The following is a 24,350-nucleotide window of genomic DNA, read 5'->3' as shown; positions in this document are numbered from 1 at the left end:
TGTGTAGCAAGGACATTTGGACAATGACAACAGTCTTCGATAAAATCCTACATAAGCTGTTAACTCAGGTACAAACATATGGAATTGAGAGAAAATTACTGACATGGCTGGGAAATTGGTTAAGTGGCAGGCGACAGAAGGTCGGGATAACAGATAGGTACTCAAATTGGTAGGATATGACTTGTGGTGTCCCACAAGGATCTGTGTTGGTGCCTCACTTTTCCGTTATTTATGAATGACTTGGATAATGGCACAGGAAGTTAGATATCTAAGTTTGCTGATGACACAAAGTTAGGTGACATTGTGGATAGTGTAGATGATAGTATAAATGAAGGGTATAGATAAACAGTGGCAGGCTTTTTCCTAGACTAGAGACAGATATCACGAGGGGCCACGAGCTTAGGGTGAGGGAGGAGAGGTATAATTTGGATGCTAGAGGGAGGTTTTTCACACAGAGGGTCGTGGGGGTATGGAATGCACTACCAAGTAAGGTGGTGGAGGCAGGCACGCTGGACTTGGCTAAGGTTTACTTAGGCACATGAGCGAAACAGGGATGGAGGGTTATAGGAGACGGTTTTAAATAAGGATCAGAGCCTCGGGACGTTCCTGGAAATCTAATGCTACATGTGTTGATGTTTTGTCTCTTTTACTCCGCAGGTCCATCTTGTTGTCTAACGCGGTGGGTCGTGCGTGGGCTGCTCTTGGATGTTTCGAGAGTGGCCTAGTACTTTGCGTCGTTTGTGTATGCTTAAAACTGGACCAGCAGATGGGCACCACAACAGCTCAGTGACTATCACTGCTAGCTGTGCAGATACATGGATTTGGGCCAGTGTCTGAGGGAGTTTGCGCATTCTCCCTGTGGTTGCGTGGGTTTCCTCTGGGTGCTCCGGTTTCCTCCCACACCCCAAAGATGTGCTCTTAGGCTGATTGCTGTAACAAATTGTCCCTAAATTATTCTCCCCTTAATCTGGTTTCCAATGGGGGTACCATAAGCATAGACATGGGTCAAGGGTGGTGTAGGAAAAACACATTGTTAAGATGGTGGCGCAGGCTCATTGGGCTGAAGGGCCTGTTTCCTGTGCTATGTTGTTCTTTGTTCTTTATAAAATTATAAAGGCATTTTGATAATAGGTCAATGGGCAAAACTGGCAGATGGATTTTAAAGCAACTGTGAGGTTATTCAGTTTGGATTAAAAAAGGGTAGATCAGATTCTGAGGTTAAATACAGTAGCTGCCAAAGAGACTTGGTTGTTCAGGTACATCTTTAAAATGCCATAGCCCAAAGAGAGATGTATGGAGTTAGGCCACAGATCAGCCATGATCTCATTAAATGATAGAACAGGCTTGATGGGCTGAATGGCCTACTCCTGTTCCTATGTTCCTAACAGAGTGACTGACATCCTTAGCCTCTATAAAAATGAGGAAGAATAAAGCATCAGCTGAGATTTTGTTTTTTGAAGTTACTTAATTGTAAACTGATACCCATTTTGCAACAATCCTGGGCTTGCATCGATCAGATAAAATGCTTTCACCATTAAACTATCATTTCTGGCTGCTATAGTGAAGTAGAACTGGCCTCTATGTACCTGCATGGACACACAACATAATCTTTCTATTTATGGGTTGCACAGTTCATTTTTGGGTGTCCCCATGCACTGCGGTAGTGATGATGTGGGTATGCCGGCGTTGGACTGGCGTAAACACAGTAAAAAGTCTGACAACACCAGGTTTTAGTCCAACCTATTCACCTGACGAAGAGGCTGTCCCCTCGAAAGCTAGTGAGAATATTATCAAATAAATAGGTTGGACTAAAACCTGGTGTTGTCAGACTTTTTACTGCGGTAGTGTGCCAGGGTTTGTGACTCAATGGCATCATCTTGTTACCATGTTTATTGGGCTGCCCTGTGAGATCCAAAAAACCATTGCTGGAAAGTCATAGCCACCAGATTTGGCAACGTGGTAAGTTTAGCCAGAATCATTGTGTCAGCAATCAACAGCATTTCTGTAAAGTAAATGTGCCTTCAGTTCACTGTTCAACTGCAAGTCCAGCAGGGACATCCCACTACAATTAGTTTGTTTCCTTAAATCTCCCTGGGACTGTGCTATTTTCAAAATTTGCTGCTGTTGAGAACAAACTGCACTTAGAGCTGGAACTGACACACACCACAAGAACGTAATTATGAAGATCAGGAAAACACTGATTTCATTCTCTTTTCAAAGAACACTGTCGTTATCCTTTTTTTTGCTGTATCCCTCAATTGCATCTCTTGAAGTAGACCCAGTTGCTTGTGAGCTTATTGTCCATTTAGTGGCCTATCCCACCAGCTTATCTCTCAGCTCAGTGAGAGCTTTGGCTCTTTGGGAACCACTCTCATTTTGAGAAGTTCTGGGTTCAACCCTTACCCCAGAGACTTGATCTTCAAATTCTAGGCTGATATTCCAGTGCAGTACTGTGAGAGAACTGCAAGGTTTGAGGTGCTATCTTTAGGATGAGGAGTAGTCTCATCATAATGTAGGTGACAGTATTTCAAAGCAAAGCAGGGAAGTCCTTTCCAGTGACATGCCCAATTTTATCCCTCAATTAACATCACAAAGAGTAAATCTGGTCAACAGCGTAATCTGGTCATGATCACATTGTTGTCTGTGGGAGCTAGTTGTTTACAAATTGACAGTCATTTTTCCTACATTTCAAAAGTGACTACACTGCATTGGCTGCATAATGTCTGGGTTTTTCTGAGATTGCAAAAGGTGCATCTTTCCTTATTCCTTATCTATAGGTGAATATATTCATCTGACTTCCCTTTGTAACCACTGTTACTGTAAATTTTGAATTCAATATCTCATAATTATGGAAGCTTCTTGTTCAATTTGGTGAATTATGTAAATGAGTTTCTGCCTCATTCAGAAATATCTGGATAGTGGATCAGTCACTCTTGAAAGAATTCTGTTCGTTTTCAATTCTTCCAGTCTGTCAGCCTAACAAAGTCAGCTTTGAAATTTAAGTTGATGTTGGGTTCTAATAAGATATTGCACCCAGTAAACCCTCATATGAAATAGGGTAAACTGAAACCAAATATTATTCCAAATTTTGTCTGTGCACCTTGGATCTGGTCCAGAGCAACAACACAAGCACATCATCATAAACAAAAAGGTAAATACTGGAATTGCATTGACGTGTTCACACCCGAGAAAGGTCCTTTTATGAAGGAATGCATTTGTCCCTTTTAGATCGTCCATAGTTTGCTGTCTGTCATCAGAGTAACCTGCATTTATATAATATCTTATTACAACCATCAATGTACTGTTGGACTTGAGTAAATTATTGTGATATAGGAATTTCTAGATGAGCAGCAATCCAGGTTTATCTTACTTATCTTTTACCATCCACCCAGTAGTTGTATGGTACACTGATGGTGTTATTGTTGATCATAGCAATTAATCTCTCATTGATTCATCTACTGCAGACTTATGATTAAAAAGGCAATTCCCAGTGCTGAAATAGTTTGGGAACCATAGATCCAAGATCCCCATACAAGCTTCACTTACCATCTATCATCTCTCAAATTGCACATACTGTCTCCCCAAAAGGTAGTGACCATTGTTATGAGGGTAAACTTCAGACAACAGATGTCAATCTGCTTTTAAGGCTATTGGTTGAGGGAGGAAGATTGGCCAGGACACAGAGAGCTCCTCTTCAAATGCTCTTTTTCAAGGCATCTTTATGATCCATCAGAACAGATTGATAAGGCTATATTTTTGTTGTTTATCAAAATGATGGCACTTTTAATTATGCAGCATTGTTTCAAAGAAGAAAAAGTTTAAGTATAAAGTTGGTTGATATTCCCATTTCTCTTCCTGCTACTTCCCTGTCTTCCTGTATCCTCAATTTAGAGCCCTGAATAAGTTCAAGCAGGAGAGGGCACAAGATTTAAGTTCTGATGTTTGCTTTGCTGCTAACAAAAAGGTGATGTAGGATTTACAATGCTGTGAAATTACAGGGAAGAGGAATTATTTCACCTTTTGGAATTTTTCATGTTCAGGTTTTAGAAATGTATCAGGTTGTTGGTCTTTACTAGCTGGGGAACAAATGGGATTGAACCTCAATATAGCTGGAGAGGATTAAATATGAATAATTGAGTGAAACATGACTTTAAACTGTTCTATGCTTTTCATTTTTGATCTTCATTCATCTAGCCTTGAACATTTTTTTCACCAAAATCTGATGATCTTCCTGTTTCTTTGAGCACACAGCATGTATTTCATAACTAGGACAAGAATTGATATGATTAAGAACATAAGAACATAAGAAATAGGAGCAGGAGTAGGCCATCTAGCCCTTCGAGCCTGCCCCGCCATTCAATAAGATCATGGCTGATCTGTCGTGGCTCAGTTCCACTTTCCCGCCCTATCCCCATAACCCTTAATCCCCTCTCTTATCAAGAACCCATCAACCTGCTTCTTAAAAATATTTAGCGAGGCAGCCTCCACCACTTCAACGGGCAGAGAATTCCAGAGATTCACCACCCTTTGAGTGAAGAAGTTCCTCCTCAACTCGTTCTAAACCGCCTCCCCTTTATCTTGAGGCTGTGCCCCCTAGTCCTACTGTCTTTTTTGAGCGGGAAGAGTCTCTCCACCTCTATCCTATCCATCCCATTCATCATCTTATACGTCTCAATGAGATCTCCCCTCATTCTTCTAAACTCTAACGAGTACAAGCCTAGTTTATTCAGCCTCTCCTCATAGCTCAATCCCCTCAACTCCGGTATCAGCCTAGTAAACCTCCTCTGCACTCCCTCCAGGGCCAAAATATCCTTGCGCAGGTGCGGCGCCCAAAACTGCACACAGTACTCCAGCTGCGGCCTCACCAATGCCCTATACAGCTGCAGCAAGACCTCCCTACTTTTATATTCAATCCCCCTCGCTATGAAGGCCAGCATCCCATTCGCCTTCCTGACCACCTGCTGCACCTGCAAGCTGGGTTTTTGCGACTCATGCACAAGGACCCCGAGGTCCCTCTGCACCGTCGCCTGCTGCAGTTTTTCGCCACGTAAGTAATAGTCCTTCCTACCATTCTTCCTACCAAAGTGGACCACCTCACACTTGCCAACATTAAATTCCATTTGCCATTTCCTGGCCCATTCGCCCAGCCTATCTAGATCCTTCTGCAGACTCTCCACACCCTCCGCACAATTTGCCTTTCCCCCAATCTTGGTGTCATCATGAAAAAAATGTTCAAGGCTAGATGAATGAAGATCAAAAATGAAAAGCATAGAACAGTTTAAAGTCATGTTTCACTCAATTATTCATATTTAATCCTCTCCAGCTATATTGAGGTTCAATCCCATTTGTTCCCCAGCTAGTAAAGACCAACAACCTGATACATTTCTAAAACCTGAACATGAAAAATTCCAAAAGGTGAAATAATTCCTCTTCCCTGTAATTTCACAGCATTGTAAATCCTACATCACCTTTTTGTTAGCAGCAAAGCAAACATCAGAACTTAAATCTTGTGCCCTCTCCTGCTTGAACTTAACATTAACTAAACATTTTTGATTAACTAAACATTTTTTCTTGACGAAAATTTTTATTGAATTTTCCTTTTTGACTTTCTTGTAAATTGTCACATATACACACAACTGAGGAACTTCAGAAACATCTTTTGAATTTTTAGAAAGAAAACTGATGTGGAATTGATTTGTTCCATTGTGTCTTAGGTCCAGATTGTGAACAAAAAAATTGACTACAGTCATGTGCAATCAAAGTGCGGCTCCAAGGATAACATTAAGCATGTTCCTGGTGGTGGTAATGTGAGTATTGGATTTTGAGCTCTCTGCACTAATGTTCCATTTCATTGCTGTCACTAGGCTTATTTTATCTATGTTACCAGTATTATGTATGAAAGTGTTGCATTTACAAGAAGTGTATCAGACATGTTGATTTATCATCTACCATTGCAAACACTATTAGAGAGTGACCTGTGTTGCAGTGCCTTGTGTTAGTGTTGTAGAACTCCAAGACTCCCTCCTACATGGTACAAAATTGAAAGGACGGAGTCTACAGTTGGATGTTTTTATACAGGTCCAGTGGACATTGAAGAAAATCTCTTACACTTCACATTGGTGGGTGCCTAGAATACGGTCTATAGAGCACATGCAGCTCTTGAGCCCTGCCAATCCAACCCACTAAGTCCTGAACTGTATTTTGTGCTGGCTTCCTATATTGGGATTTTATGAGCCTGGGGGTCAGGCTGGAACTGTCTTGGTGTTAATGGATAAATGCTAAACATCATTAGTAAACTAAACAATTACTAAGCAGGCAGCCCAGGAATGATAGACCTCCACCAATGCTGTAAGATTCTCTTATGTATTTACAAATTAATGAGAGTGAAGGTTTAAATTTAAGGCTCTGTGGTGTACACCCAATGTCCGACAAAGGCTTTGGACACTCCTCTTTTACTAATATCCTAGTGACCTTACTGTATTTATTGTCTCATCTGCTGTATGTTATGGTGTGAATTCGAGGGAAGCTAATCTGTTAAATTTTATCGCTATCTTTGAAAATGTCCACTACTAAGAAAGTAATTCACTGTTCTTTGACAACTTTGGACTTGGTTCAAACAGTTCTTTCACCAGGAGAGCAGCTGGGAAACGAGAGGAGTAAGGGACAATGTCAATGCCTCTCTTTTTAATATTCTGCATTGGAAATTTGGCTGTCGCTTTAAAGACCAGCATTTTTTGTCCATCCCTAATTGCTCTTGAACTGAGTGGCTCGGCCAATTGAGAGGGCAGTTAAGAGTCAATTGTATTGCCTCACCTGGAGCACACATGGAGGGTCAGTTAGCTCAGTTACTGGACAGCTAATCAGTACTATGACCCTGAGCACTTTGTATCCTTGAATATTAAGCAACCAGTCCTCACCAGTTGCTGTCAACCAGAAGTTGCATCTCTCCAACAGAAACAAATCTTCAGATAGCAGCCCAAGTATAAATTTCCTAGATTCCTAAAACCAGCAGGTTCATTCTTGCCACAAGAACCATGCATCGGGTATCAAAAACCCCAGCACCATATTAAACAATATAAGCTTGATTTAATTGGTGTGAAAAGGCCATCAAAAAATTCATATCAGACTTGTGTGCATCACTGACAGAGTTTGCAGTAATTGTCCACCCCTGAGCTGCCCTGGCAAGATGGTGATGGTCTGTCTTGTGACTTTGACTCAGCTGCCCTCAGTTGTTCCATCATATTGGTGAGGGACTGGAGTCACAGCAGCTAGATGAGGTTTTTCCCTGAAGGATTTTAGTGAACCAGTTTTATTTAACCAGTTCATTATTTTTTAATGATAATCAGACAGCTCTATGGCTGCTTGTACTGATATGTTTTATTTTAACTGAAGTCAAATTATGAGATTGAATCCAGGTCTATTGGATTATTGGTTCATTAACATGTATCTATACCGAGGCTGTGAAGGCCAGTCTCTCTCGTTCATTTATTCTCCTGTCATACTTTGAAAGACTGCAGAGCTTTTATTACCAGTACCTTGCTCTGTAAATTTTTCAAAAACATTCACCAGTCTTTTAATAAAAAAGCCATTCAATGAGTTTATTCTTTATGCCCCCTGGGCCTAGTTTTTTTTTTGTTTTAATTGGAAGTAATATTCTGGATTTACATTATGCAGTTTAATATTTTATACGTGTTGATGAAGTGTATCATTTTCTCATGTGGTTCTCGCTTTCACTCCATGATCTTAAAGATTTTTAAGCATTGATATGATTCATGTTTCTTAAAATCTTCACTTTTTTAGGTGCAAATTCCAAAAACGAAGTTGGACATGAGCCGCGCATCTTCCAAGTGCGGATCTAAGGCTAATCTAAAACACAAAGCAGGTACTACTAATATATTCCAAAAATCTAAACTCAAAATTGAAATTTTAAAGGCTTACATTTAAGCAACATCTAATCATATCTCTCATAATACAGTGCATTACTTTGAATTGCAGTAACTGTTCTGCAAGAACGTTTGGGTATTCAAATCCCCTCACCAATTCAAGGCACAGCAGAGAGTTCTTAAAATGACCTTCTAATCTGTCACTGGTGAGAGCAAATATGGGAGGGATGTTGCCCACAGCACTTGGGAGAGCTCTGTCTTGGACAGAGATATGGGATCTTTAATGGGCTTTGGTTTAATGTCTCATCCAAAACAGTTAGTTGTGTGATAATGCATTAGGAAACTGTGCTAAACTTCTATTGTAGAATTTGAATAAAGGCCTGTTTGTTTATTTGTTCTACATCAGCAGTGGGAAGAGGATTATAGATTGAACCCAGAATGGAACCTGTAAAAATGACTTCATTTTTCCTCAACTGAAAACTATCTCTTTGCCAATAGAGACTTTGTTTTCCTATCACCCTCAGCTTTTCTGGCAGCCTCCAATTTTGCATCTATACAGGTGATCCTGTAGTCCTTCAGTCAAGTGGCCAGTCATGTGAGACTAGGGTCAAGATGACATTTGACTATATGGGAGGAAGCAGACATGCCAATCCTTGTCTCAATGAACATTCGTATGCACTTGGTGGACCTCGCTAACAGTTTGCTAACAGCACCAAGGTTGATTAGCACTTGAGCTGCTGCCTTGTAGGCCAGGTTATTTGACATACATTTTGGTTTGAAATTGGGTGCCTTTGTCTAACTAGATCCAGGTGATTGATTTATGTTATATATATTCAGGGATCTGTAACCTGGTATGTCATCTTTGAGTAAGTATGGATTCATATCAACTCCCAAGATTTGAATGCCCGATCTGGACTGCCTTTTCAAAACCTTACTTAAGGGAGTGTTGCATTATTTGAGATATTTTCTTGTGAATGTGGTGTTAAAACTCAGATGCCATTCATCTGTTCCAATTAAAGTGAAGGAGTACAGGAAGCTCTTGTGGTGTCCTGATCAACATTCCTCACTCAGTTAATGCCAACAACAAAAAAATTGACCAATTGTTTTATTAATGTGGGATGCCACTGACGTAGAATGGTTAATGTTTTCTATACAAGTCACTGTCCTGCAAGTATAGCTCCTTTTGAAGAGGTGCTATATTGTAAATTGAGTTCACCTCTTCCCACCACCTCTCTTAAATCATCTCCTTCCACCACCACCACCATCATTCAGCCTCACACCCCCTTATTCAACACAAACTGGAAGCAGCTTCTATATTCATCCTTATCTGGCTGCATCCACGACTTCTAACTGTTTCACTTATGTTTTTGAAATTTATTCTAAATTTAGAGTCACGATGGGAACAAAAAGAAATTGTGCATAAAGTTCTTTATGAACTGTTTTTAGGTGGTGGGGATGTGAAGATAGAGACCACCAAGACTGATTTCAAAAACAAAGCAGAGTCAAAAATCGGGTCCTTGGACAACCTCAACCATACTCCAGGAGGCGGCAACGTGAAGGTGAAGCAATGTAGAGTGGCAGAAGCTGGATCAGAATAGTGGCTTAAAAGGCTTTAACTGGTCACACCAGCTGTGAACAAGGACTGAGGAACTTGTTCTCCCTTCTCTTCCAATTTGAATCATTCCTTGCTCTATTGCCTTTACAAATTTTCCCTCCTTTTCTCTCCTTTCTTAAGGGTATTAACACCTGTGTTGGGTGTCTGAGTCCACTGATGATATTGGTGACTGATTGATAGTTTACAAGCATGGCTGTTATACCTTTAGGTAGGATGAAACAGCAAGAACTAAGAGATTATCATAAAGAAGCCTAATAGTATCCTCACCTAAAGTCTGCACAAGTGCACTTTCAGTAGTGGAACGCAATCGAGCACTGGAACATTGTTTTTCTTCTCCCCCCACCACCACCCCCCCCCCCCCACCCCTTAACTGAATGGTGCTGAAGCTAAATAACAGTGTCCCTTTTTGGCTCAACTCCACTTACTACCCTTTTCCTATTTATATACCAAGGAAGATTTTGGGATTCCTTTTATGTTAGTGGCCCATCTCTTTTCATTTTCTCTCTGCCTTTTATTGTTTTTTTTTCAATTCCTCTCTGAACTTTCTACAATCAGCCTGGTTTTTTTTTAGTTGTATTATCCACCTGACATCTGCCATAAACATATTTTTCCTTTTTTATCTTAATCCAAATCTCTCTTCGTCATCCAGATTTTTTTTGTCCTACCTCCTCTTAGTGGGAATATAAGCTGGCCTGTGCCCAAATCTCTCATAGAATCCCTGCAGTACAGAAGGAGGCCATTCGGCCCATCGAGTCTGCACCAACAACAATCCCATCCAGGTCCTATCCCCGAAACCACACACATTTGTCCCGCTAATCCCTCTAACCTATACATCCAGGGGCAATTTCTTCTATAAAGATAGCCCAATATTTGGGTATAGATTTTCCTGCCAACCTTTTGATTCCCGTTTATCTGGCTGAGATCCCCTTACCCACTGAAGTTGACTTTTCCCTATTCTTAACTCTAGATTGTCCCGTGTCCTTTTCCATAGCCAACTTCAACGTTATGATACAATGATCACTGCACTAAATGTTGTCCCACTGACACCTGATCCACTTGGCCCACCTCATTCCCAAGATCAAGGATTACATAAGAACATAAGAAATAGGAGCAGGAGTAGGCCAACTAGCCCTTCGAGCCTGCCCTGCCATTCAGTAACATCATGGCTGATCTGTCGTGGCTCAGTTCCACATTCCCGCCCTCTCCCCATAACCCTTAATCCCCTCTCTTATCAAAAACCCATCAATCCACGTCTTAAAAATATTTAGCGAGGTAGCCTCCACCACTTCAACGGGCAGAGAATTCCAGAGATTCACCACCCTTTGAGTGAAGAAGTTCCTCCTCAACTCTGTTCTAAACCGCGCCCCCCCCCCCCCTTATCTTGAGGCTGTGCCCCCTAGTCCTACTATCCTTTCTGAGCGGGAAGAGTCTCTCCACCTCTATCCTATCCATCCCATTCATCATCTTATACATCTCAATGAGATCTCCCCTCATTCTTCTAAACTCTAACGAGTACAAGCCTAATTTATTCAGCCTCTCCTCATAGCTCAACCCCCTCAACTCCGGCATCAGCCTAGTAAACCTCCTCTGCACTCCCTCCAAGGCCAAAATATCCTTGCGTAAGTACGGCGCCCAAAACTGCACACAGTACTCCAGCTGCGGCCTCACCAATGCCCTATACAGCCGCAGCAAGACCTCCCTACTTTTATATTCAATCCCCCTCGCGATGAAGGCCAGCATCCCATTCGCCTTCCTGACCACCTGCTGCACCTGCAAGCTGGGTTTTTGCGACTCATGCACAAGGACCCCGAGGTCCCTCTGCACCGTCGCCTGCTGCAGTTTTTCTCCACGTAAGTAATAATCCTTCCTACCATTATTCCTACCAAAGTGGACCACCTCACACTTGCCAACATTAAATTCCATTTGCCATTTCCTGGCCCATTCGCCCAGCCTATCTAGATCCTTCTGTAGACTCTCACCACCCTCCGCACAATTTGCCTTTCCACCAATTTTGGTGTCATCAGCAAATTTCAACACCCTACACTCGGTTCCCTCCTCCAGATCATCTATATAAATGGTAAATAGCTGAGGCCCCAGCACCGACCCCTGGGGCACTCCACTAGTCATCATCCGCCAATCTGAATAGCACCCATTGACCCCCACTCTCTGCCTCCTATTTGACAACCAGTCCTCTATCCACGCTAACACCCTACCCCCAACTCCATGCCCCCTGACCTTCTCAATTACCAATTCCTCCTTTCTCAATGTACTGGAAATATGTTGCTGGAGAACATTTTCTTGAATGCATTCTGGCAAATTTTACCCCTCTCTGTCCTTTATGCTTCCACTATCCCAATTGGATAATTAACATCTCCCATTATAACTATACAATTCTTGCATCTCTGTTATTTCCTTGTAGATTTGTTTCTGTACACATTTCCCACTATTTGGTGGCGTATAGACTGCACTAAGCAATGTAAACACACCTTTTGGTTCATTAACTCTAGCCAAATAAAATCTTTCCTTTAGTGTTCTGTAATATCCTCTTTCTCCAGCGCTTGCATTACTTTCCACAATCAATATTGCCACACCATGACCACCCTCCCTGTCCTATCTTTTCTGCATATCACTTTACATCCAGGAATAGTTAATACCCTCCTTTAAGCTAGATGTTATAGCCACAATATTCTATGTCTACATGGTAGTTTGCACCTGTAATTTGCTAATCACATTTACCACACTTGGTGTGGTCACATACATGCACAATTAGCCTTTTTTTTTAGATCTTATTATTTTCTCCCTTCCTCTGAACCCACCTAATAATTTACTATTCTAGTGCTATCTATCTTTCCCAGTATTCTGTGTATCTTGTTACTTCTGTCTGAAATTATCTTCTGGTTCTCACATCCTTGCCAGGTTGGTTTCAATCCTCCCCATTCGCAATGAGAAACTGACCAGTAAGGAACTCAGCCCCACCCCTGTTCAGGTGCAACCCATCTGACCTATACAGCTCTCATTTCCCCCAGAGCTGGTCCCAATGTCCCAGGAAACTAAAGCCCTTCCTTTGCACCATTTCTCCAGCCACTTATTCATCTGTTTTATCCTCTCATTTCTAATGGTTACTTGTGTTTTTGTGAAGGGTAGGTCATGCCTCACAAACCTTATCGAGTTTTTTGAAAAGGTGACCAAAGAGGTGGATAAGGGTAAGGCAGTTGACGTAGTGTATATGGATTTTAGTAAAGCGTTTGATAAAGTTCCCCATGGTAGGCTACTGCAGAAAATGCAGATGCTAGGGATTGAGGGTGATTTAGCAGTTTCGGTCGGGCATTGGCTAGCAGATAGAAGACAGAGGGTGGTGGTTGATAGGAAATATTCAACCTGGAGTTCAGTTACAAGTGGTGTACCTCAAGGATCTGTTTTGGGGCCACTGCTGTTTGTCACTTTTATAAATGACCTAGATGAGTGTGTAGGAGGATGGGTTAGTAAATTTGCTGATGACACCAAAGTCAGAGGAGTTGTAGACAGTGAGGATGGATGTTACAGTTTGCAGAGGGACATAGATAAGCTGCAGAGCTGGGCCGAGAGGTGGCAAATGGAGTTTAATACGGAAAAGTGTGACATGATTCACTTTGGTAAGAGTAACAGGAATACAGAATATAGGGCTAACGGAAGGACTCTTAGTAGTGTTGATGAGCAGAGAGATCTTGGTGTACATGTGCGTAGCTCCCTGAAAGTTGGCACCCAGGTTCATAAGGTTGTTAAGAAGGCGTACGGTGTGCTACCTTTTATTGGTAGAGGGATTGAATTTCAGAGCCGTGAGGTCATGTTGCAACTGCACAAAACTCTGGTGCGGCCGCGCTTGGAGTATTGCGTACAGTTCTGGTCGCTGCATTATAAGAAAGATGTGGAGGTATTGGAAAGGGTGCAGAGGAGATTTACCAGGATGTTGCCTGGTATGGTGGGAAGGTCTTATGAGGAAAGGCTGAGAGAGTTGAGGTTATTTTCATTAGAGAGAAGAAGGTTATGAGGTGACCTAATTGAGACTTACAAGATGATCAGAGGGTTAGATAGGGTGGACAGTGAGAGCCTTTTTCCTTGGATGGTGATGGCTAACACGAGGGGACATAGCTTTAAATTAAGGGGTGGTAATTATAGGATGGATGTCAGAGGTAGGTTCTTTACTCAGAGGGTAGTAAGAGTATGGAATGCCCTGCCTGCAGCAGTTGTGGACTTGCCAACTTTAAGGGCGTTCAAATGGTCAGTGGATAGGCATATGGATAACGTTGAAATAGTTTAGGATAGAGGATCATTAGGTTGGTTCCACTGGTCAGTGCAACATCGAGGGCCGAAGGGCCTGTGCTGCGCTGTTAAGTTCTATGTTCTATGATCTAGAGATTGCTACTTTTGAGATCCTGCTTACTAATTTCCTACCTAGCTCCCTAAACTCTGACTGCAGGACCATATCCCTTTCTACGTGTAGTTCCTGCTGCTAATTTCTCTCCGATGACTGTCCTCCCCACCCATCTGTTTTTGTTTTCTGAAAAGTGTAAAAAATTGGATGAAGATGGGAGTGTTCTGTACTGCAGGTGTAACATGTATAGCTGATTGTGGAGGCCTTAGGATAATTCAAGGGTTTATCTTTTAATGTAATTCCCTCCATCAAGGATCCCACTCGCTTCCTCCAGTCTGAAATCATTGGCACTCTCTGGAGGTAACCCGGTAGTTGAACCAGCACTTTAGTGTTAACCAGTCAGCAGTATTCCTGTCTGCCATCTTTATAGTATCAAGTTTTGACATCTGAACTGACCTATTAAACCATGTCACAAGGTAGAAATAGTTTTTTTTTCCACTTTCCCCCACCTCTTTCCCTTTTGACTCAGTGGTTGAATACGCTGCCTGGTTTGATACAAAAGGCATACAAATCAACACATTGTACCTTTTAATTCATTTTCCTTGCTGACTTTGATCTGAGGCAGGCAATAGCCAAAAAGCTAATTTAGCATTAGTACCCTGGAAATGAGGAGGAGAATAATCATCATTACCTCTGATCGCTGTCCAGGCACATGAATGTTCAAAGCTGGATAAAATTTGGTAGTGATGTCTACCCAGCTGCATAGCCTACTGATATGTTTGCAAAAATATCGGAAATGTGGGCAAGGTTCCTTGAGGATGGTAGGTACAAGCATGGCACCAAATCCAAGCAAGAGTTTCACTTCCAGCAGGAAAGAGCAAATTGGAAAAATACACTTAAAATGACTGAAATGTTGGGGTGGGTAAGAAATGTTTTACATTTTTTAATTCACATTTAGGTTTTTCCTTTGCTGATTGTTTACTGAGCATTCGGATATAATTACTGTGTTTAGAAATGTTACCATCTTGATGTGCCACAGTGTTGTGTCTTTTTACTTAAAGTCGATGTGACAGCATTTTATGTTTCTGCACAAAATCTGTGTCTAGTAATTTCACTTAAGGAATTACTGTACACGGGAAAGAGAATGGCTTGAATTTTGACCTTGCCTGTTGTGTTCTTTATTTTTTCCTTTTTTTATCTCTGCAGTACTTTGAGATGGTGGTGAGGAAAGAAAATGCACTGGGGGACTAGAGAGATAGGAGACCTTCACCCACCCACACATTTCAGCTGAAACGCACAGAGTCTTTCAACTCTGATACTCCTGAAAAGTTCAGCTTTTCCATGGAGTGAAAAAGCCTCAGCCTTCCTCTATCCATAACCATTCTCAACTCTGTCTCTTATCTGATTTAACTATCCAAAGCCAGATCTGGCTGGATCATATAAAGCATTATTGAGTCCTGCTTTTCATCACTAAAACTTCCACTATTTAAAAATTATCCAAGAAGGCAAACATAACACCTGACTTCTCTCCTTCACCACAAAATGTTGTCTTAAACAACCTCCCCTGCATCCTTCTGCCTTATCTCCAGCAATACGTGTGAGGAACATGTGACTTTTTTATTCGAAAGTTTGATACCATTCGTTCAGATTTTTCTGTTTCTTCCCTCCCTTTCGATAGCTTCCTCTAAAGATCGACCCCTGCCCTAACCCTGAATCTTTCTTTAATTTTGCTGCTATCTTCTCTTGTGTCCTCTGATCTCATCTAGTTGCTGAGAGAACCGCAGTTTGCTCGCTAGACCCTATTGCTGCTAAATCTGCTGTCCCACCAGTTTCCCCTCCTGGTTCCTATTGATATTAGCAATAGCTCTCTTTCCTCAACTATTGTTCTCCTCTCAATCAAGTTTAATACCATGACCCCTCGACTCAAAAAGAAACATTTAACCCTCCATCCTTGCAAATTAGCAATATCCCACTACTCTTTCCTCTCCAAAGTCTTTGAATGTGTTGCTGATTCTCTAAACAGCCACCATCCTTCCCAGAACTCAGTGGGCAGAATTTTGTTTCCCCCAGTTGGGGGGAAGGGGAATGTAAAATTGCATGGACAGAGTTCCCTCTGGGACTGCTTGGAGGGAATTTCATGATTCAGTGGATAGGGCCTCAGATGGGAAGCCTGCTGTTTCCCCTATTAAGGCCCTTCAGTGGTCACTTTTTAGCCACATACAGGCCTTTTCCCACCCAGCCTCAAATTTTAGAGTGGTGGACGCAGGTTAGAGTAGGGTGGGAAAATTTAAAAAAATTATTCTCCATCTCGGACAGGAGTTTGGGGACCCCAGATCTGAAGGTCCCTTCAGATTTGGGGCGCCCTCTGTCCAGGGCCTGGGAGACCCTTCCAAGGATGAATGGAAGTCCTGTCCAGTGCAAATCGGAGTTCAGTCAAGCATGAAATGAGAGAGGGCTTCTGATCTGAATCCTTCCAATCAGCAACAATAACAGCTTGTATTGTATTGCATCTTTAAAGTTTAAAAAACATCCCAGGGAGCTCATCAGAGATATTGGGAAACAATATGAGCTTGAGCTACACAAGACAGTATTTTAGGGCAGATGGCCAGAAGCTTATTTAAAAAGCTAGGTTTTAAAATAAAACTTACTCCATTTTTAAAGGTACAAAGCCCATGTTCAGAATGGTCAAGGCAAACCCAAATCCATCCTTGCTTGCTCCAAAAACCAAATTCAGCATCCAATTCAACGTCCCCACAAGGGAGACAAACAAGATCCAAGCCGACAAGGTGAGGCATTGCACCCCGTCTTGGCCTTAATCTGACAGTTGATCTTGGCCAAAAGGCTAGGTTAAAGGAGCATTTTAAAAGAGGAAAGTGAAATGTGGAATTTCAGGGTAGGAATTACAGAATTGATTATTACTGACAGCGATTTAAAATCGCTGAGACCTAGTGTCCAGAATTGGAGAGTTGTAGGGCTCTTGGAGATTAGAGGTGGGAAGGATTTCCGCCCTTTTTGTAGTTCAAAAAACAGCTCTAACCAAAGATACAAACAACATTCTAATTGACTGTACCAGTGATAAACTTTCTCTACTCCTCCTTGACCATGGAGATTGACCATGAAATTCTGTTCCCATACCTCACCGCTGTAGTCTCGCAGGGTGGACTGCTGTCTGGTTTCATTCTTATCTAGAACCAACTTCTCTTCCTATTGCTGCATGGTTACCTCCAGTATCCCTAGAGACCTATCCTTGCTTCCCTCCTTTCTCTTCTGCCTCTGGGCTAATTTAGCTTATGAAGAGAGATTGAATAGACTGGGTCTGTACTCGTTAGAGTTTAGAAGGCTGAGGGGGGATCTTATAGAGACTTACAAGATAATGAAAGGGCTAGATAGGGTAGAGGTAGAGAGATTCTTCCCGCTTAGAAAGGATAGCAGAACTAGAGGGCACAGCCTCAAAATAGTGGGGGGGGGGTGGGGGCGGGGTTACAGTTTAGAACAGAGTTGAGGAGGAACTTCTTCACTCAGGGTGGTGAATCTCTGGAATTCTCTGCCCATTGAAGTGGTGGAGGCTACCTCACTGAATATATTTAAGTTACGGGTAGATAGATTTCTGATAGACGAAGGAATTAAGGGTTGTGGGGAGAAAGCGGGAAAGTGGAACTGATTCACTTCAGATCAGCCATGATCTTATTGAATGGCAGGGCAGGCTCGAAGGGCTAGATGGCCTACTCCTGCTCCTACTACTTATCTTCTTATGGGCAACAGTAGCCAAAAAACAGCATGAGTTCCCACATGAACACTAACAATACTGAACTCTACCTCACCTCCACCTCTGTCAACCCTTCCACTGTCTCTAAACTGTCTAGTATTAGATGAGAAGAAATTTCCTCCAACTAAATATTGGCATAATAGAAGCTAGTGTCTTTGATCTCTGTCATAATCGCTGTTCCCTCGTTATTGACTCCATCCCTTAACTACTGCCTGAGACTGTTCACAATCTTTTTTTTTGACCCAAGATTAACTTTCTACCACATAGCTTCATCACCTCTAAGACCACCTATTTTGACCTTGATAACATCACCCTTGCCTCAGGTTATCTGCTATTAAACCTTAACCCGTGACTTTGTTATCTTGACTCGGCTATTCCAATATAGATCTGGCTGGCTTCACTAGTTATGCTTCCGACAAACTTAGGGTCATTCAAAACTGCTATTCATGTCCTAACTCAGTTCCAGGCCCACTCACCCATCACCTCTGTACTTGCTGACTATCATTCGCCCCCTGTTAAGCAGCATTTTAAATACTAAACCTTGTTTTCCAATCTCTTCATTGCCCTGTCCAGCCTACTTCTATAATCTCCAGCCCTTCAACTCTCTGTCTGTATAATCAGTTCTGTTTTCTGTGCATCTTTGATTTTATTTGTTCCTCTATTTCTTCAGCTGCCAGTGGCCTAAGCTTGTAATTCCATCCCTAAATCCCCCTGACTTTCTAATGCTCTTTCCTCCTTTAAGAAACTCTTTGACTCTGCTTTTGGTCATCTGACCTAATATGTCCATATGTGGCTCAGTAACAAATTTTATTTGATAACTCTCTGGTAAATGTTTCGAGACAATTTGCTAGATTAATGCAACTTATTGCCGAATTTTCACTTCTTGTTCCTCCTGTGCTACAAACAGCCTGAACTGTGCGCTATCCACCCCGCTACTTTATTTCCTGGTCACTCGCTCTCTTTCTTTCTCCCCCAATTTATTCCCCAACAGCATCTCTTAAATTGTGGACCCATTAACCCTGTCAGTCTGTCATCCTGAAGTCTGTATGATTAGCTGCTTATTTTACTTACCTAATTTCCTTCCTTACTGTCGTCTTCAGCCTCAGTATTCCTGGGTTAAGGTCTGAAAATAAAATCAGCCTGAGTTCCCACTTGTTGTGCAGCAAGTGTTGCTACAAAGTGGACGTGTAGCTATTAAGCTTAGTGGTGATGTCTGTGATCAAACTGGGTACCCAACACCCTGCTCATGTAAAGACGAGCCACTTGGTATATATTAGATTGTGACCTGAAGTGAGGGAGAGGAATAGACAAAAGCATAATTGTAGTTTTAATCTATTCCTTCCGTTCTTTTCTGTCCTCTGATAAATCTAGCTCATTGCTTATGGACGTCTCCTCAGTTACCAAAGATGACTCTCAGTCCATCAGTGCATTTGGTTGTTTGAACCCTGAACGTTTTGTTTCTTTTAGATTTCTCATGTATATATTTTGCATTTCATTTCACGCCCTGCTATAACAATGCACCATTGTACCCCACCCCATGATTTTATTTTTAGAATGAGGGTGAAGAAGATTCAGAATCAGCAACGATCAGTCAGATTCCAGAAAATGGGGATCTGACAGGACAAGCTGAGAGTGGGACACAGCAAAATGGAGTAGGGGAGGACCCCACTGCCAGGTCTGAGGAAACTCACAGCCAAGAGTTACAAATACAGGAGACATGTAAGTGAAAGCTTGGCCTGCGTGGGGTGTGTAGTTCTGTGAAAACTGTTAATGGGTGTGAACTAGATACTAAAGTGGACTAGGTGCTGGCCTGCCTTTCACTCTGGGAATCGGATTTGAATCAAAGCCAGACTGGTAGATTGCAAAATCTCCTTGTCCTTTGGGCAGTCTCATGCCACTTCCTAATGGGTACAAGCCCACAGAAAAATATTGCCCCTGCTTCAGTCATAAAGCTGACTTTCAATCCAAAAGGCCAGAGTTTGGCTGATGTAGGATATGTGAGGGTTTAGTAGTGGTTGTACTAGTTTAGAGCTATAGAAAATTGTTAATTCTCCAAAGGGAACAACATCAATCAATGTTAGAACTGGTTTATGTTGTGGCCTAAAGGGAGCTTTACTCTGCATCTAAACAGCTGCAGCTGCTCAGAGTGCTCAGTGTAATATAAAGGGAGTTAAACACTGTAACTAATCCATTCTATATCTGTCCTGGGTGTGTTTGATGGGACAGTAATCAGGACCTCGTACGTGCAAACTAGCCTCCGTGAAACCAGGCAAGTTTAGAAAGGGAGCTTCACAGGATGTCAAATGCCACAAGTTGCCACAGCTTAACAGATTTAATTATTTAGTAATTTGTGAAGATTATATATGTTCATTTTTGATTAAAGTGTACCTACTTCTATTCTCTGGTCATGCATAGAGGTATTTCTAATCTGTTGGTATTGTGAGCATAGGCACTAATTGCACTGCTTTGTATTATACAAACTAGGAAAGTCCATGGTTCAATCTCTGCTGCATATGAGTTAAATCTTTTAGATCAGGAGTGGTGTCAGGCTGCAGTATTTTGGCTCAGAATCACTGAGTTTAGTAGTTAAGGGAAATTTAAGGTAGGGGTCCCCCTCCTGACTTTTGCATGGCACTGGAAAGTGTACATTTGTGGCCATCTAGCAAGAAGGAGGACAGTCTGGATTGTGTGCTGATACTATGATACTTTGCTATATCTTATGTTTAAGGTTGGGCTGTTTTAAGAGGCAGTGTTACGCTGCAAGAGCTGATCTGTCTGGGAAAACATGCAGCTTAAATGCTGAGCGGGCATGATAATGACTGATTTTAGTTCAGACTGTTACTTTGTAGACTTAATGGATCTTTTGTTTACTTAAATTCTCCTGGGATTTTGGACAAAGTATGTAGAGGCATGTGAGTTTTTAATGAAATTGATTGACAGGGACAGAGACATTTGGTTAATGGGAGGAGCTAAGCTTGCAGGAAAGAACTATTTTGTTTTAATTTTGAAGTGAAGAGCAATTGTTGCTTGGAGGTAGATGAAGAAAGAAGTGTGTGTGTGTGTCTCTTTCTCTCTCCAGAGGCTTTGCGAAAGCTCTAGGACTGTTAACCCAAGTCAAAACAAGAATGTTTGTGTTTTGCTAACTAGTTTTAAAGTGGGTTTTATGCAAGAGAAATATTGCTTGATTGGAACTAGTAGTGATAGGTTAGCAGTTAAGAATTGTATCTTGTCGTGATTCAGTATTGTTCAATCATTAAAAGTTAAGCTAATTCATTTGTTATATTAAACTGTGTTGTTAAATATAGTTTATTTTGTTAAAAGCTCCCTAGCTTGTCAGTAGCTAATCGCTCCTAGAGTGAAACATCTTATCATAATGCCAAAATAGAAAAGTTGATTGGGTCTAGTCTGGCTTCGTAACATACCTTGGGATTTCTGATCTGGTACCTGAACAGTTGAAGGTCAAATACTGTCCAAGCTTTCACACGAGGAATTCTATTTGAGCAAGGACTCCAAATGCAACTGGTGTCCTCGAGGACGTCAGTGTTGAACTTAGCCTTCATTGTGAGTCAGTGCCTGAAGGAGAGCAGAATAGAGTTGAGGGGATTGAGCTATGAGGAGAGGCTGAATAAACTAGGCTTGTACTCGTTAGAGTTTAGAAGAATGAGGGGAGATCTCATTGAGACATATAAGATGATGAATGGGATGGATAGGATAGAGGTGGAGAGACTCTTCCCGCTCAGAAAGGACAGTAGGACTAGGGGGCACAGCCTCAAGATAAAGGGGGGGCGGTTTAGAACGGAGTTGAGGAGGAACTTCTTCACTCAAAGGGTGGTGAATCTCTGGAATTCTCTGCCTGTTGAGGTGGTGGAGGCTGCCTCGCTAAATATTTTTAAGACGAGGGTTGATGGGTTTTTGATAAGCGAGGGGATTAAGGGTTATGGGGAGAGGGCGGGAATGTGGAAGTGAGCCACGACACATCAGCCATGATCTTATTGAATGGCGGGGCAGGCTCGAAGGGCTAGATGGCCTACTCCTGCTCCTATTTCTTATGTTCTTATGTAGAATGAGGAACAAAAATAATGTGCCATGATTAATGATATTTAAGATTTGCTGAAGTTCTGTTTGTTTTTGGAGGTTGCAGGCTGTTTTAGTATCAATGTGAATCTGGAAAATTTTTTATCTGCCCTATTCCCTGAGACTGTTTGTGATCTAGTGAACTTTTGGAATGAACAATGTTTCTGCTTCCTTCCTTCCTGAAAGGGGCTTCTGTTGTTTTTGTCTGGAGTTCTCTTGGTATCACACCAGTGGATATTTCATGTATAAGCCTTAACAGTAAGGATGGAATTTTCAGCTGAAGGTCTTAACTGAAATGACAGGACCTGAGGTAGGTCAGGAATGCATTGAGAGGTTCAGAAGACCTTGCCATAGCTCTTCAAGTACAACACAATTTATATAGCACTTTAACACAATAAAACATCCCAAGGCACTTCACAGGAGTATTATAAAACAGAGTACAAGACTGAGCCACATAAGAAGGTATTAGGAGAGATGACCAAAAGTTTGGTGAAAGTAGTAGGCTTTAAGGAGTGTCTTAATGGAGAAAAGTAAGTTATGGAGGGAGAGAGATGTAGCAAAGGTATTCCAGAGCTTGGGCCCTAGGTGTGGCTAATCAGGATAAGTGGGCTGCCATTTCAAACTGAGACTGAACTGAGTTGTGAATTTTTGGAATTCTCTTCAGGAAGAATTATGGATGCTGAGTTGTTGAGTATGTTCAAGGCTGAGACCAGTAAAGTTTTGGATTGTAAGGGGATTGAGGGACTTGGGGATCAGGTGGGAAAGTGGAGTTGAAGTTGAGGATCTGATTAAGTGATTGAGCAGACTTGAGGGCCTGTATTACATATTCCTGCTCCTTTACTTGTGCTCTTGTGTCCACATGACCAACTGCCAGTTAGGGGAGCATAATGCCTTTTGTTCCACAAGATTTTTCACTCCCTTCTCTCCTCTTTCTCTCCCACAGATTGAATCTCGCAAGTTGACGTTCCGTGAGAATGCCAAGGCCAGGACAGACCACGGAGCAGACATTGTGTACAAATCCCCCAACGTTTCAGACAATACCTCTCCTCTCTGCAGCACATCATTGACCGAAAGCCTCAGCTCCCTCGGGTCACCGCAGCTTGCTACTCTCGCTGAAGATCTGTCTGCCGCTCTAGCGCAGCAGAGCTTGTGAATTTGTTTCCTTCCTTTGTGTTCTTTTCAAACTACATTTAACCAAAACAAGAAGTTTAGCATCATTAACAGGATTTGTGCTTTAAAAAGGATTTGTTCCTATTGAGTTATTTTGGGGCTGGGTAGCTATATTGCACCCTATTACCTTAAAAATCCACAATATCGATCTGAGGCATTGCTACCAAACGGGACCGTAATGGGGAATAAATTTAAAGCTTCTGCGCTTTTGAGCCGAGCTTGATGTTTCAGTGGAGAAACCAGTGTCTGGCATAAATAACATTTTGAAGACAGATTGAAGGAATATATTGAATCATCTGATCATGAATGGGTGATAGACAGGGGAGGTGGTTCTGGTTCATTGAAACATCCCAATTCAACCTGCAGCCCAAATATGAATCCTGCTTTCCCAAACGAACGGCTGGCTTAAATGAAGGGAATGTTCCATTTTCTTGTTTGCATTTTTTTCTTTACCAAGCTGCATTCTCCCACAGATTAGAGAAACTCCATGCCCTGTACTCTGCCCTTGAAATACTGATGGCAGCTATCAATTAATATTTTAAAAACGCCCCCCCCATCACATTTTCTAGTGAAGTCCTATCCCCATGTTCTTCTAAAAGTCAATGCTTTCCAGATTTATTTCTTATTTATTTTTCTCCTATAGATAAATCATAAGCTTCAGCAGAATAATTCAAAATGCTGAATTCTTCGCCATACTCAGAAAGGAGAGGAAGAGGTGGAGAGACACAGTTCAGCTTGATTTAAAGGGAAAAAAAGTTGTTTGAAGTGAATGTGAGGAAGCTTCAAACCTTAAAAGGCTTGTTTCTTAATGTTTTTTAAAAGAATATAGTCATTATTATAGACTAGAAACGTAGAATGATAAAGGACAGAAAGGAGGTAATTGATTATTTTTCCCTTGTGAAGTTCTGTAACCTCTTGGCCGTGTTTCTCACAGTGCTAATCACTGGATTCTTATGCAAAGAGGACTGTAGTTTGGGGAGTTGTTCATGGCTCACTTCCCTTTAGTTTTTCTAATAAAAACATAGAATCTTACAACAGAAAAGAGGCCTTTTGGCCCATCAGGCCTGTGCCAACTCTTTAAAAGAGCTTTCTCAATTGTCCAACCCCTCCCTGTCCTGCTCCTCTCCCCGCATTCTTTTCTTTCCCTTTAGCTTATTATCATTCTTTAATTCTTATTTTCTCAGTGGGTTAGCACTTCCACCCCTGACTCAAATTGTGGGTTTGAGCTCAACTCCAACACTTGAGTACATTAGTGAGTCTGATGTTTCAGTGCAGTACTACTTTGTTGCCATGCAGATACCATGTTTATTCTGTTGAACTGGCTGTTACAATTTGAATGGGAACAGAGTAGAATAAAAGGCCAGCTCCACCTGAGGCACCTTTTGATTTTGTTTGGCATTTTCAACTGAGGTTACAAGTATTGGCAGCAGTTGGTTTGACGCTAGGAGTAGATTATCAAGTGGAAGCTCTTTAAAACTCTTAATTACAGCA

General features: G+C 41.8%; 1 protein-coding gene across 14 annotated transcripts in view; it reads left to right on the top strand.

Moving 5' to 3' along the window:
• Nucleotides 1–22,747, top strand: part of LOC145346767 (uncharacterized) — a 381,295-nt gene extending 358,548 nt beyond the window's left edge. For all 14 annotated transcript variants that reach the window (XM_080194470.1, XM_080194472.1, XM_080194471.1 and 11 more), the window contains 5 exons: nt 5,715–5,807; nt 7,801–7,882; nt 9,330–9,442; nt 19,169–19,334; nt 22,633–22,747. In XM_080194470.1, the coding sequence (XP_080050596.1) occupies nt 5,715–5,807; nt 7,801–7,882; nt 9,330–9,442; nt 19,169–19,334; nt 22,633–22,637 (459 nt within the window). In that variant the 3' untranslated portion in view covers nt 22,638–22,747. The remainder of the gene's footprint in view (nt 1–5,714; nt 5,808–7,800; nt 7,883–9,329; nt 9,443–19,168; nt 19,335–22,632) is intronic.
• The last annotated feature ends 1,603 nt before the right edge of the window (nt 22,748–24,350 follow it).

Source organism: Carcharhinus amblyrhynchos, chromosome 8 (assembly GCF_965287045.1).
Source record: "Carcharhinus amblyrhynchos chromosome 8, sCarAmb.v2.hapA, whole genome shotgun sequence".
NCBI lineage: Eukaryota > Metazoa > Chordata > Chondrichthyes > Carcharhiniformes > Carcharhinidae > Carcharhinus > Carcharhinus amblyrhynchos.
The sequence above is the reverse complement of the archived record's forward strand: the minus strand, read 5'-3'. Positions and strand labels throughout refer to the sequence as shown.